The sequence below is a fragment of the Nansenia antarctica genome (genome assembly GCF_963989245.1).
Source record: "Nansenia antarctica genome assembly, chromosome: 14".
Taxonomy (NCBI): Eukaryota; Metazoa; Chordata; class Actinopteri; order Argentiniformes; family Microstomatidae; genus Nansenia; species Nansenia antarctica.
This window is the reverse complement of record NC_137684.1, coordinates 9839705-9855212: the sequence shown is the minus strand read 5'-3', so window position 1 is coordinate 9855212 and position 15508 is coordinate 9839705. Positions and strand designations below refer to the sequence as shown.

At 46.0% G+C, this 15508-nt stretch overlaps 1 protein-coding gene across 1 annotated transcript in view; it reads right to left on the bottom strand.

Moving 5' to 3' along the window:
• LOC308169815 (L-fucose kinase-like) overlaps positions 1-15508 on the bottom strand; it is a gene marked incomplete at both ends in the record, with an annotated part of 69294 nt that overhangs the window by 12785 nt on the left and 41001 nt on the right. The window contains 7 exons of the mRNA XM_080544558.1: positions 4525-4752; positions 5739-5905; positions 6499-6715; positions 9504-9859; positions 10557-10630; positions 11190-11363; positions 11744-11845. Of these exons, the coding sequence (XP_080400684.1) occupies positions 4525-4752; positions 5739-5905; positions 6499-6715; positions 9504-9859; positions 10557-10630; positions 11190-11363; positions 11744-11845 (1318 nt within the window). The remainder of the gene's footprint in view (positions 1-4524; positions 4753-5738; positions 5906-6498; positions 6716-9503; positions 9860-10556; positions 10631-11189; positions 11364-11743; positions 11846-15508) is intronic.

Below are 15508 nucleotides of genomic sequence, written 5' to 3'. Positions count from 1 at the left end.
CAACCTGTGTCGAGTCACTTGCCACATCCCAATCTCATCTATTAATCTACACTTTAGCCACACGATTGTCCGTAAGTATAAGTATGAAAAATGTAAATAAACGTACTTTGATGTGATGCAGCAGGTCGTCAGCTTTTCCGTGTCCCAGGAATTGAGAGCCAATGTACCGTGATTGAACACGGTCATTCTGCCAAAACCGAATGTGGACGTCGAGCTGTTTCGTTTTTGTTGACTGGTTGAGAGACTCGTCAAACATCAGCACAAACTGGCCAGCCTTGTTAATGGTGTCAATGAGCTGCTGCTTAAAGTATGGTGCTATCCCGAATCTTATTATATATCCAGTTGTGTCCTTGCCACGGGAGAACGTCTTGGCAATGTCCGAGTCTGGAAACATTGCCTTGAAAACATCGGAAATGTTTTCGTTTGAGTTCAGTGAGTGGTGTTTCACCGCTGTGTCGAGACACCATATAATCTCCGCACGCAGTGTTTGTGTGCCGCCCAGAGCCAACCTGATGTCGGCAAAAGACGAGGCAGAGGTGGCTGCCCTGTTAGTAGCCACGGTCGTAGCTGTAACGTGAGCTTCATTGGGTGCGGCTGGTGTAACGTCGGCAGTAGATTTAGGTAGTGTTGCAACGGCAGTAGCACAAACATTTACAATAGAGAGCTGCCGCTCTCGGTGACCAACGGCGGCCTTGTGGCTAGCGCCATGCATGTGCGACTTAACCCCGTTGATCCCCATCGATGCAACACTTATTTTCTTTTTACATATACAATACGCCTCCCTGATGTTACCGGCGACTGGTTGCAGGCAGCCATGGCTTAAAGTCTGGCACATCCAACCAGGACTCCGCAAATGTACACTTTCCCATTGTTATTTTTTTACACTTTCCACTTGGTTTCTACAAAATGATTCAAAGAAATTCGTTTTCGTCTTTCGCTCTCAGGGCGTCATGTGACGTAACCTCGGGGTTATGCATTACGTTAAAGTTTCCGGTTCATCTTAGTTTTTTAAATAAAACTAATAAATTCACGAACTTTTACTAAACGTTTTTAGGACAAACTCTTTGGACAGAGTCTAATTCAGAAAAATACATACAAAATTCAAGACCTCATAAAATCGTGATAAGACTTTTTAATACTTATTAAGGGTCTTGATTTTCCCAAAATCGATTTATCAACTTTTAATACTTTTCAAGACACCGCGGACAATGTGTGTGTGAATGGGTGAATGAGAGGCCGTTGTAAAGCGCTTTGGATAAAGGCGCTATAAGTCAGTCCATTTACCATTTCGTAAATTCGCTCGGAGAGCGCTGGAGCGCACAGTGTGTTCAACGGCAAGGGACCAAGTAATTTGATTGGACAAGAGGCATTCCATGAGTGCTGATCAGATTTCCAGAGCGAATTTACGAAGGCAGCCTATATCTTTTATTGTGTAATTTAGAATGTTGGAATGTATAGAAGTTCTGAAGCTGTTTATCACTACCATGACAACGGATGTAAAACATTGTTTGTTGTACAAACAACAACAAGTAACTTCAGCTCAGTGCAGTGCAGTGTTCTACATTCATTTGCAAACATGGACAAAGAGAGAGAAGATATTGAGAGACAGTGGGAGGATATAAGGAGTGCTATGGAGGCCTTGGAGAAGAAGGAGGAGGAGATGGAAGGAATGGAGGTGGCCCTCTTTGAGGAAAGGAAGCAGCTCAACAGAGACAACATGGTGTTGAGCAGGAAGCAACAGCAGATGGAAATAAAGGTAGAGTGGTGGAAAGAGAAGACAGACATCTTATTGGAGGACAGGGAGGAGTTGAGGGCAAAGGAGGAGGCCGTTTGGAAGAAGGCAGAGGAGGTTGAGAGGAGTAGTGAGGAGATGGAGAGAGAAAGGGAGGTGATGGAAAGAGAGAGACAGGAAATGCAACAACAGCGTTTGAAGAACAAGAAAGAGGAGGAACTTCTGAGGAAGGAGAGAGAGGAGATGGCTGAGAAGGGAGAGAGGCTCTGGCAAAAGAGGCTCAAACTAAACAGAGCTCAACAGGAGCACATGCTCAAAACATGGAGCGACACTGATGCCCTGACTAACCAGAGAGGACTGCTGGAAGAAGAGAGAGAGAAGATGAACTTGAGAGAGAGTGAGGAAATGGAGAGGATGGAAAGAGAGAGACAGGAAACCGAACAGCAGCGTTTGAAGAACAAGAAAGAGGAGGAACTTCTGAGGAAGGAGAGAGAGGAGATGGCTGAGAAGGGAGAGAGGCTCTGGCAAAAGAGGCTCAAACTAAACAGAGCTCAACAGGAGCACATGCTCAAAAAGCGTTTGAAGAACAAGAAAGAGGAGGAACTTCTGAGGAAGGAGAGAGAGGAGATGGCTGAGAAGGGAGAGAGGCTCTGGCAAAAGAGGCTCAAACTAAACAGAGCTCAACAGGAGCACATGCTCAAAACATGGAGCGACACTGATGCCCTGACTAACCAGAGAGGACTGCTGGAAGAAGAGAGAGAGAAGATGAACTTGAGAGAGAGTGAGGAAATGGAGAGGATGGAAAGAGAGAGACAGGAAACCGAACAGCAGCGTTTGAAGAACAAGAAAGAGGAGGAACTTCTGAGGAAGGAGAGAGAGGAGATGGCTGAGAAGGGAGAGAGGCTCTGGCAAAAGAGGCTCAAACTAAACAGAGCTCAACAGGAGCACATGCTCAAAAAGCGTTTGAAGAACAAGAAAGAGGAGGAACTTCTGAGGAAGGAGAAAGAGGAGATGGCTGAGAAGGGAGAGAGGCTCTGGCAAAAGAGGCTCAAACTAAACAGAGCTCAACAGGAGCATATGCTCAAAACATGGAGCGACAGCGACGCCCTGACTAACCAGAGAGGACTGCTGGAAGAAAAGCTGAACGAGATGCAGACAAGGGAGAGCATTATGAATGAGAGAGAGAAAGAGGAGAAAGAGAGAGAAGAATTGAAGATGGACAAAAAACCGAGGGAGGAAGCTCTGACAAAAGAGAGGCAACGGATGGTGAGTGAAAAAGAATGAATAGAAAGAGATATAATCTACAGTAGTCTATAGTCTGACATCTGAGGCTGTGTTATGGTTGGGGGGAAATGTGTAGGCTATACCTTGACCTAACTACCATGATCTGCTTCCTGATTTGTGGACCAAAGTCACTACTCTGACTTTGCATTCTACCTCCTCTTCTTTCACCAATCACCTCTAACCCCCTTATGTCCTGTTTTGACTTTGTTGCAGGTGAACATGGGCCATAACGATCACCTAACGGTCACCACAATCGCAGCAGCCTGGGCCCTGAATACCAGCCTCCACTCAGAGAAATCCCAGCCAGCAGGCTCAGGTAATACATCCCATACACTACATGAGTGTGTGAGGGTTTGTGTGTGTGTGTGTGTGTGTGTGTGTGTGTGTGTGTGTGAGCTCACTTGACATTGGCCCTGCCTGAATACAGTGATTCTGTTGCAGGAGATGGCTTACTGACCTGATTGGCTAAGGAACTGGAGAGGAGAGGAAGGAGCGGAAGACAAACTTATTATTGATAACAAACTTGATTATAAATGCTTTCACCATTTCATCTGTGACTACTTTGAACTGCAACTAGGGAGTTACTACGGCAATTCTTGAATGGCCAAGTCAATCTTTACATTTAATCCAATTGAACATAATTTCCTGATAAGAGTTTAGGCAAAATGATCTAAAAACAAACAAGTGAAGATGGCTGCAGTACAGGCCATCCCCAGACAATACCCAGCATCTAGTGAGGTCAATGGGTTGCAGATTAGTTATTGCAGTTATTGCATAATCCAGGGTTCCCGCACCTTCTGAAACATCAAATTCAAGCACCTTTCAAGGACTTTCAAGACTCAATTCCCTCAAAGTCAAGGACCCAACACGGCATAGTTTGAGACGCATCTAGATGAGAATTGATATAATAGGAACTATCCGCTCACAGACAACAATTAAAAAGAGAGGCTTGAATGTGTGAACACTAGATGGTCTCTTGCCTTCTCTATCACAGAACAGCAAAACAATATATTGTGAAATATGTGTAAAGTTAAGCAATACAGAGACTTATTTACTAGTTGACGAGCTAAGAAAAACATTTTTGAATATATATTTAAAAAAAATAGAGAGAGAGAGAGGAATTCAAGCACTTTCAATGACCTATGTCTATTTTGAAAAACTTTCAAGGCCTTGATTTTTTTTCTCTCAAATTCACAAACTTTCAAGGATTTCAAGGACCCGTGGGAACCCTGCTGACTGTTCACAGAAGTTTTATTTCAATTTTCAAATAAGAAAACCCCCTGACCCGACATGTACTGTACTACCACACCACTCCTCCCTCCATCCCTCTCCTCTCTCCCTCCTCCCCTGTCCCCTGCTTGCTTCCTCCCTCCATCCCTCTCCTCTCTCCCTCCCTCCTCCCTCCCTCCTCCCCTAGCCCCTCCCTCCTCCCCTAGCCCCTCCCTCCTCCCCTCCCCTCCCCCCTCCCTCCCTACCTCGATGGAGGGAGGAAGCAAGCAGAGCCTCACCAGGTGCGTGCGGCTGACAGTGGTCCTTCAGATCCTCCAGCCTTTCACAAACGGTCTCCATGGCGACACCGCAGTCCATCCCTCCGCTGGAACTGACCAATAGCAGGCGGGGCTCCTTGATGCGCCGAGCCCTGGCGCCGATGGGCCGCCTCCCATCGACCCTCACGGCCACGTTGACCACGGAGCCGCCGTGTTCAAAGGCGATGGGGGGCGTGTCACTCCAGCCACCTGGGGGGGAGATTACTGCTGTTGACTGGTGGTGTGTTCATAAGAACTTGTAATAATAATAATAATAATAATAATAATAATACATTATGGTCAAATGCCCCCTCCATGGCTGTTCTCGTTTAACAGATGGATGGTAAATGGACTGCACTTATATAGTGCCTTTATCCAAAGCACTTTACAACAGCCTCTCATTCACCAATTCACACACACATTCACACACCAATGGCGGCAAGCTACCATGCAAGGCGCCGGCCCGCTCATTGGGAGCAATTTGGGGTTCAGTGTCTTGCCCAAGGACACTTTGACATGTGGCCAGCCGGGGCTCGAACGCCGATCTGCCAACCTTCCCATCATTAGACGCCGACTCTACCTTCTGCGCCACAGCCACCCCACATTAGACTTATATAGTGCTTTTCTAGACACTCAAAGACGCTTTACAAACTGAAAAGATCGAGTAGTAATAATAAAAAGAAACAAAATAAATAAATAAAAGAAAGTATAGGGGCGTAATTGAGGTAGTGCTGGGGACACATGGGAAGGGGAGGGGGAGAGGGAGAGGGTTAACTGGTGAAGGCGAGCTTGAAGTAGTGGGTTTTGAGGGCCTAATATCTCCAGGCTTACTGCTGTGACTGGTGGTGTGTTAACACTAGAACAGCCGTGCCTTTTTTACCTACTAAAAGAGCCGCCTCTTTACAATGCTCAAGCTGCTACTTACACACAACGACCACTAGTTGGCCATCTGTTCAATTAGCCTGCTTCCTACACAGAAAAACGGCAAAATAGCTTTATACTATTGATGTGATTTTGAAAATGTAAGGATACTGGGTGGTAGAACACACATATCTAGGAAAAGTCATGAAAGGAGGGTCCTGAAATTTGATAGAGAGCAAAGATATAACATTTTTCTTTAGTCACAGAGGTCAAATGACCCCTCATGGCTGTTTTAGTGTTCATAAGAACTGGTGAACCAGGCCTCTGCGACTCACCTGATAGGTCCAACCTGGCAGGACACTCCACTTCCTGCCACGCCCCTATGGGCATCACCTCGCCACGACCGATGGAGACGTACGCCTGTGCTGACATCACAGCTTGGCGTAGCAGCACCTGCCCAGCCCCCTCGTAGTGTCGCGCCGCACGCACTAGCAAGTCTGTCCTGTAGAGGGCAGCAACACATCCACGCAGTAGGTCACACTAACACTACTAATACTGCATGTATTATTGACTCGTGTAAATGACAAAATAATGATCTGTTTCCATTGTCGCAAACTCAAAGGCTGCATCACGATAATCTTGACCGGCTTCATTTCTAATACAGCCACTTTTGACTTTTGGATTTTTGTTGCAAGTAATTTACATCTAATTTAGGCTTAAGAAGGTACAGTATGTAACATTTCGAGCTTTCTAAAAGCTTCCTAATGGTTGTAACGACTCTACGTTTAATAATTAGCAATCAGGGAAAGAAAGAAATATTTCATGAACGAATCCTGTTTTGGTCCGGAAAAAGCACATTCAGTGTTCAGGTAGTCAGGTAGTGTGCTGGTAGTCATAGTAACCAGGTAGTGTGCTGGTCGTCATAGTAACCAGGTAGTGTGCTGGTAGTCATAGTAACCAGGTAGTGTGCTGGTGGTCATAGTAACCAGGTAGTGTACTAGTCGTCATAGTAACCAGGTAGTGTGCTGGTAGTCATAGTAACCAGGTAGTGTGCTGGTAGTCATAGTAACCAGGTAGTGTGCTGGGTGGTCGTACCTGCTGAGCCAGTTGAGTCTCTGGGCGGCCAGGGTCTGCACCCCGCCAGGCAGGTCCCCCCGCTCCAGCAGAGAGAAGGCGTGGCTCCAGGCAGGGTTGGCGGCCGGCCCGCTCCTCAGACCCCCCCTGCCCTCCCCGGCCAGACAGCCCAGCACGTCAGCTATACAGGCCAGGCAGCGGGCCGCCACGCCCAGGTTCTCTTTGCTCCCTGCCGCGACTGGAGGTCCCAGAGAGAGAGAGAGAGAGAGAGAGAGAGAGAGGGTGGAGTGTTAAAAGGTGCGATCTCAAATTCATAGACAGAGCTTTGTGTTACTTTGAGATATCTATGTATCCCACTCTGAGCTCTCTCAGAATGAACCGATAGAGAGCAAAACGCAAAATTCTACGCTAAATACTGGTGGGAAGCCTGCATGACCCCATCGCCAGGAAGTCCTCGTTTTTAAACCAAAAATGTCTTAGAACCCTAGCCTCATGCCTAGTTCAGTGCCATTTTAATTATGCAATCAGCTCATGGTACTGGAACCTCAACAAACCTCTGAAAACTAAACTTCAAACAGCACAGAAGAAATTAATTAGAGTGGTGTTGGGCTTCCGTTACAAAGCGCACGTTGGAAAGGCCCAATTCATGGAGCTTCAATGGCTGCCAGTTGAAGCCAGAGCCAGTCAGATGCGTCTTGTGACAGTCCACAGGGTCCTGAACAACAGAGCTCCGGCTTACTTTAATAATCTCTTTGAGAGAATAGCACACTCATACAACACTAGAGGAAGCTGCGATAATCTAGTCCCCTGTAGACACAGTAAAAAAAACAGGAGAAGTTTCGTTCACATATACAGGCGCAGTGGAATGGAACAAGTTGCCTTTAAGCATCAAAGAAACTGACAGTACCGCAGCTTTCAAGGCTAAGATCAGAATACAGCTGTTTAGCAACATCCCACTGTAAACCAAATAGAGAGTTATAGGACAGGAGAAGCACTTGTATGTTCCAGGCTAAATTATATACGTCTTGGAAGTTTTTATGGACTTGTTGGTTGCTATTGATGCGCTTTGTCTTCCCACATCAAGGACCTGTTTGTCTGTCTGTTCTGTTGTACTGTATGACTGTATGGGAGTGTTGTACTCATAGGTGAAAGTGGGCCGGAACGGTCCGGTGCTGCGTTCCGGCAAGACTTTCTGTGCCGGAACGCCGTTGGGGGAAGAGATGCAGCTGCCTGTCAATCAAAATCCGATTGCTGCAGAGTGCAGAAGCAATCACGATTCACGATCCATAATTTCCAACAAGGAAACACATGGCTGACGTTATGTTTCCTTGCGTCTATTTTAATACCTTTGAAAAGGACATGTTAACCCGCTTTACAGTAGACCCGAAGCGACGCGACGTGGTTGGGTGGGCAGCACTGGGCACTGAGACAGTCCGACCGGGATTACAGTCGCGCCGTATGGAAGCATATAGTGGACTTTATTCAAATGTTAATGCAATTTGAGATTGCATTTGCATGTTCCACTTTTGCATGCATTCTTTCAGACAATATTCAAATTCAAATGCAATTCTGATGATTTGCATTTTCATTTTCATGTACCTGATGTGCACATTCGCTGTCAATATTAAAATAATAAGGCAAAGCCATTTGACATTTAATTTTCAAAGTCATGCGCTGCTTTGTAGCTGACAAAATTAAAAAGTTCATTCTAATGTGAAAATTACTATGCAATCCCAAAATAGCATATTCATTTGCCACTTTTGCCTGCGTTATTTGAGTCAATATTCAAATTGTAATGCAATTATGTGATTAGCAATTGCATTTATATGTTCTAGGAAACACATCCGCTCATTAGAATTGCATTTGAATTTGAATATTGTCTGAAAGAATGCATGCAAAAGTAGAACATGCAAATGCAATCTCAAATTGCATTAACATTTGAATTTAGTCCACTATATGCTTCCTTAAGCAAGCCGTGTTGCCAGATTGGGCTACTTTTGGTCACACTGACAGGACAGATGGATTCGGCAGCTTTTAGACTGGTTGGGCTGGAAATTGTCAATTCCATCTGGCAACCCTGGTAGCAAAATATGTGCATACGTATCTGGTAGCCTACTGGTACTTTCAAATCGCATCGTATTATTATTATTATTAGTAGTAGTAGTAATAATAATTACAATTTACAATACAAATACAACAATTGGGGGTCCCTCAAAGAAAATGTGGGCGCGCTGCGCGCGCACAACATCAACCTCCAAGGCTTGATTCTGACCCAGGAAAAACCCTGGTATGTACTGTATAACATGATAGCCATCTATGAGCAATGCACTGTATATAAGATGATGACCAAGGGTCTTTCTGCTGCTGATCAAGGGGTTGAGTTCACTTGATGAGGCCCAATTTTGTTTTAGACTCTGTAGGCTACTGTATTTGTTTATTAAGACTTAAGATATATTATCTGAATTTCTCTTGTTTTATCAAATGTTCCAATTATTTTCATTTCTTGTGCTGGTTTAAAATTGCAGGAAACTAGCACAAATAATTGTGTGGGTGAGAGGGGCAGACGCTACCAAAACGTGCACAGTTTTGGGTCGCTCCACCACCAAAAACTCTCAAAAACTTTTGGTGAAACTTGGCAGCCCTAAAGTGTTTCTAATTTCGACACCAACACCACGATGTGTGTGTTCAGGGATGCATGAAGCTGGGGGCAGGAGGAGAACAATATGAAACGATGAAGGTTGGGGTAGTAGCCTATAGTTCCTGTAAGAAACTCAAACCACTTTCACCCCTGGTTGTACTGTATGGGAGTGTTGTACTGTATGGGAGTGGCTGTTGGTATGGCCCCTTCCCCTCGTGGCCCTTTTTAACACCAGGGACAGCGACGGAAACAAGTCACAGACTTTATCGCTCCATCCCTGACAATTACAAGCATCATTGTCTCCATCTATGTATTTGTATTATTGTCAATAATTCAAATAAAAATAAAAAAAACGATAAAAAAAAACATTTGGAAACGAGCCACTCACTGGAGTCTAGTGTGCTCAGCAGCGCCTCCTGCTGGCCTCCCAGCACAGCAGCTCTGAAGCAGGGCAGGAGGCTGTGGTCACTGTGGCCCTTCAGTGTGTCCGTCACTCTCCTCCTCCCTGCCAGGAAGAACAGCTCCTCCCTCCAGCCCAGCTCCGCATCCTGGTCAGCCAGGGACAGCACCTCCCTGAGAGACAGCCTCCAGGCCCCCTGCCACTGCTTCAGCGACCCAGGCCCGCCCAGCAGCCAGCCGACGCCCTCCTCCAGCCCTACAGCGCCCTCTCTGGGCTGGAAGACCGGGAACAGGCGAGCCTCCAGGAGGGAGCGGGGTCCGCTGGACCCCCACAGCTCCTCAGACCTGCAGGGGAGGAGGGGGGAGGTGTGATGGGGGGGTAGTGGTGGTCTAGTGGATAGTGAGTTGGACTTGTGATCGGAAGGTTGTGAGTTCAAATCCCGCCTGAAGCCACACCACTACTAGTGTGCCCTTGGGTAAGGCACTTAGCCCTCAGTTACTCCAGGGGGAATGTCCCTGTAATTCGTAATTGTAAGTCGCTTTGGATAAAAGCGTCTGCTAAATGGCAACATTTAAAATTAATTATTATGTTCTGCTCATCCACCTGAGTACAACAGCTAGTCACATACTGTATCATGTTTTCAGTTTGAATAACATGCAATAATACATAGTTTATGCATGCAATAGTGGAAATAGCTAATTGTTTTCATATCGACAATGCGTGTACAGCCCACACAGATCTTGTAGAGGGATGTTAAGTAGTTATACTGAGAGTGGTGCTGCTGCTCCCATTCATGTCCCCTGGCATGGCTACATGGCTACATGGTAACTCCCCGCCAGACAAAGAAAGCTCAAGAATGGAAATATTACTGAAAAAAGTGTCTAGATGAGCTGGGTTTCAGGTTTAAGGCAAGGTCAAGGGTCATGTTAAGGTTAATGTTAAGACAGGGGGTGGGGTTAGTCTCTATTCATCTCTATGGTGGTTAGTCTCTATGGTGGTTAGTTTCTAAGATGGTTAGTCTCGCCACGCTATCAGTCCTACTGTATCTCAGTGCGGTCGTAGAGGTCTCTCCAACTGTGGTTGAGGAAGGTAGCAGTTCCATCGTCAGAGGCGACCTAGAGGAGAGGGAGGCGTGGGTGAGAGGCAGGGGCGGAGAGACGGGGGGTGTCTCAACTGTCTCTGCTCTACTCCTCAGATCCTTCTTAGCTGCACTAAGGAGCACCATAGGAGATATTTCCTGCCTGCCCTAATAAGACTGTACAACTCCTCCTCTGGCTGGCTCGATGGGGGTGATCAGAGTCAGGCTGGGGGATGTTAAATACATTACATTTTTACATTTTTGGCATTTAGCAGACGCCTTATTCCAAAGCGACTTACAATCAATACATTTGACTAAGCAATCCACCAAAATCATCAATCCACCAGTCGTAGCAGGAAGAGTAATCCAGCTCAGGCCCGGGGCCATTGATAGAAGGAAAAACCTTCTTCTATCACCTTCTTCTAAACCTAACCTTTTTTTTTTCATACTGGACTGTTCTTACTGTGTAATGTTTCAGTGGTTTGACTTGAAAACATGCTTCACTGTCCCGTTACTGACGCAGGGCACTGTAATGACATCATGAGCTACCGAGTGATGACATGAACAAAGGAGAGCAAGAAAAAGCGTTTTGTTACCTCAAGATCATCAGAAGCCCCCAGCGCTGTATAAACAGTGAGCTTCAGATTTCCAAGTTGTACACGGTGTCCCTGGATGATGATGTCATTAGTTAAAGCCAGCTTCCGGAGGTGCGATGAGGAGGTCACCTCCAGGCCTGACAATAAACAACCTGACTGGAGCTCTAGTGGACCCTGGGGGCAAAGTTCAAAGGTTAATCAGTGACTTGAATCATTTTCGAGTAGTCAGTAATATCAGCTGATGTTGATATGGTCCTAAAAAAAAAAGAATAGTTGAGTAATTACTTTTTGCATACAAGCCTCAGATATCCTAATGACAAGCTACTACATTTTTTCTACATTGAGATGATGTGAATGTTTGAAAAGGGGGTGAAGAATTTGTATAGGCGTTGTTAAGAGAAAATATAATAAATAAACCTCTCTTTCTTTCATGTACCCCATCGGGTACAGATCAGACCCTCAATAAAGGAAGGATGCAAGTTTGAATTATTCATATAGTGAATATGTGAATGTCAGAATATGTAAACAGGCTCTGAGACTGAACGCCTCCTGACCTGCAGATGGCAGTGTTGGATGACTGCTCCTGTCGACAGGCTGACGTCCCCCTCCAGCACGCTGTTGATCACCCTGCCTCCATCGTCCACACAGCGGGGGTTCTAGAGGGATGGACAGACATCAAGACATCAGTCACCCGGAGTTTAGGATAAAATTCGCTTTGCTCTGCGTCGTTTGGAGCTGTGAGAACGCGCATTCGAAGTCGCTCCCGGAGCAAACAACCAAAGCATGCTCCGCTTGAAAAGGGTGGTTTCGCTCCGGTTAGAAACGACGCATCGAGGCTGTCCATAGGAAAACAACAGCGCATGCGCGTTGATCTGGATAAGAGCGGGACGAACGGGCAATTTTAAATTTTTCTGATCAATCAACTAGCATGTCTGTTGCTTCGATAACGTATGTTACTTCGTTTACGTAAAGGGCTGTGAGAACGCAAATCAGAGAAATAATTTATGCAACAATGTTACAATCTCATCCACTTGCTCCAGGTCACGATTCGGACTTTCATGTGAGAACATGACCTTAGATTCATAGATAGAGCTCCAGTATGGATTCAAAGGTTCGCTTTAAACATATTTTGAAGCTATAATATGACACATGTATACAAATAATGTCGTAAAACAACCTTGCTATCCTGCAAGAATCAATGGGAATACTGTACATTATCATTAATTGAATTGACAATAGCAGTAACTAGTGCAGATTGTACCTTTAACAGTAACTTACAACTTGTTAAACTACATACAGTTTGATGGCACAGTAAACAAGATATGACATAGAAATAGGTTCAGGGTCAGCAGGAATAGGTTTCTATCTCTTGACATTGTCATCAAGTCATTGCCTATAAACAGACTGCACTTACATAGCGCCTTTATCCAAAGCGCTTTACAACGGCCTCTCATTCACCAATTCACACACACATTCACACACCAATGGCGGCAAGTTGCCATGCAAGGCCCCGGCCGGCCCGCTCACCGGGAGCAATTTGGGGTTCAGTGTCTTGCCCAAGGACACTTCGACATGTGGCCAGCCGGGGCTCGAACCGCCGATCTGCCGACCTCGCGATCATTAGACAGCGGCTCTACCTCCTGCACCACAGCCCCCCTTCCTGCGCCACAGCCGCCGCCTATGAGTTTTGTGAATGCAAGGACTGAATTGAAGCATACAGATATTCAGAGGAAGTGTGAAGAACGCTTTTCAATTGAGGCTGGTGAACTGTCCTCCAGTTAAATACTCATCTAATACGCATCTATCAGCTCTGTGTCCCTGGCAATGAGACTCATACCCTGAAGGCCTTAGAATGTGGTTCTGATTCCTGTCTGAATCTTCACTGTAACTGTCAATACAAATGAAAAATATGAGTGGGACTGCCCCACTCAGAAAAAATAACAAACAAACAAAAAAAAGAATGTGGTTCTGGCATCACAAGATGTTTTCTCCTACACCTGGTCTTAAAACCACTTGACACACTCATGTGAATAAGGCTAGACAACTAGGTAGAACCCTTCCTCATGTCAACTAGCTTCAGTAGTAAATAACTGTCTGTGCCACAGCTGTGTAAAGTTTGTAGTCATGACTGTTTGTGACATGTGATGTCTTCTGAGTGTCCTGAAGGCGTTATGAAGGAGGAGGGGGTTCCAGTACCTGTATGTGTGAGAGGGTGTCTGTCTCTGTCCCCTCGCTAGTCAGACGGGAAATATGCTCTCTCCCAGACAGTCAGGTAGTCATAGCAACCACCTGGAACATAAAGTCTCGCGAGATTTAAATAAGCCTAGATTTTCCTTTAGCGACGTTGATGGAATACCCCCCTGTGTCCTCCTCACCTGTATTGATTTGACTGTTGTTGTTGTTGTTGTTTTTTTACTTTAGACCACATGCATCCTCTTTTAGTAAATGTATGTCTGTAAGTGGGCTGCCAAGAGTTAGTATCTAGGCCCGCTATACTACATTGCATTGGCTTTTCAGTTCAGAGACAACCCATGAAAACTCCATTCAATTCTGCCAGAAGGCAAGGTGTAGTAATAAGCATTTCCCCATTACACGTCAAACTCTTTCAGATATATGAGGAAGTGTCTAGGGCAGCGGTTCCCAAACTTTTTCAATCAGGCCCCCCTTGGGTAATTGGAAATATTTTCGAGCCCCCCCTAACCCAGTCCCCACCTAGATTGATATAATTAATTGTATAAAGTTGTACAAACATTACATTTTCTCTTCTAATAATAACAAGACACATATATCCAACTATAGTTTTATATTTTATTATGGGTTGAAAAGGAACATAAGTGCTTGGCAAATGATCCTGTGCCACTGAAATATTCAACATATCAACATTAACTAATTTCTACTGCATCACTATTCTTACTCTACACATTCCTATCACAATTACGATCAATGACTTGTGTGTGCTTGCTTTGCCTTGCAAATCTTCTCAAAGCGGGGTTGTTGTTTTGAGACTGCCACTCTCAGTTCATTCTCAATGTTCAACTTCGACCTGTATTTGCTTTTGATAGCAGCAACAGCAGAAAAGCCTATCTCACACAGGTACGATGTTGCAAAAGGCAGCAGTATTCCCACATTTTATTTTTTCTGCGCCCCCCCTGCAGTACCCCCGCGCCACACAGTTTGGGAAACGCTGGTCTAGGGGAAATGTCTAGTGTTGGGAATTTGTCTGGTCTGGTGAATTTCTCGAAACATTCTAATCTTGCAAAACAAATAGCTTAGGTTGTTGTGTATGAGGTTCCAGACAGTCAGTCACCAACTCTGTGGTTGATATTGCAGATGGGGGACTCGAGCTGTCCAGGAGGGAGTGACTCCCAGTCGTCGATGACCGTGGAACTGAGCAAGGAGACTCTGGACACCATGCTAGACGGGCTGGGCCGGATCCGGGACCAGCTGTCTGTGGTGGTTGGAAAATGAGGACATTCACCTTTGGCTCTAGGGTGCATCTAAACACTCTAGAGTGGCCTATCGCCCTCCACTTCAACTGCATTGAACTCAAACCGTAGGGAAAGTAAAACCAGTATGGTGGATGCCTATAGAGAGATCAGCCGTCAGCTTTTCACCAGTCTGGTTTTCACATCAAAAAGGAGGAATCGCCTCTACTATTTGGCTTATGCACACTTTGTTCAGTAGTAGGCGAAATATTTGGAAATGGTGCAACAGACTCCCAGTCACCTGGGGAAGAAAGAAGTCACCATACACACACAGTGTTTTTTATTTTTTATTTTATTTGATGAGAACAGAGTTTAACATTAGCCGATTTGCATTCACCATTTTTGTAGCAGTCTCTAGGCACAGAGGGAGGTCGACACAGAGGAACAGTTGTAGAATAGGCTTTTATTTAACAGTTGCACAGCTCAGCACCGTCACTGACGTGCTGAGCGAGTCTTTCCCGCCCCGCTAGTCCTCCCTTTCGGGACCCGCTCCGTCCGCTGCTGGCAGAGCCCTCGCTCTCGCCCCGCTATTCCGCTCCTGGCAGAGCCCTTGCTCTCGCCCCGCTAGTCCTCCCTTTCGGGACCTGCTCCGTCCGCTGCTGGCAGAGCCCTCGCTCTCGCCCCGCTATTCCGCTCTTGGCAGAGCCCTCGCTCTCGCCCCGCTAGTCCTCCCTTTCGGGACCCGCTCCGTCCGCCCGGCTCCCTGCACCTCACCCCCTTTCGGGGTCTCATGCGTCCTCGCCGCGGCTCTCTCTCTCTCTCGGTCTCCCCGTGTCTCCGTGTGGCAGGTACTTCCTGCCCTACTCATCTCCCAAGGGAACAAACACACACAGG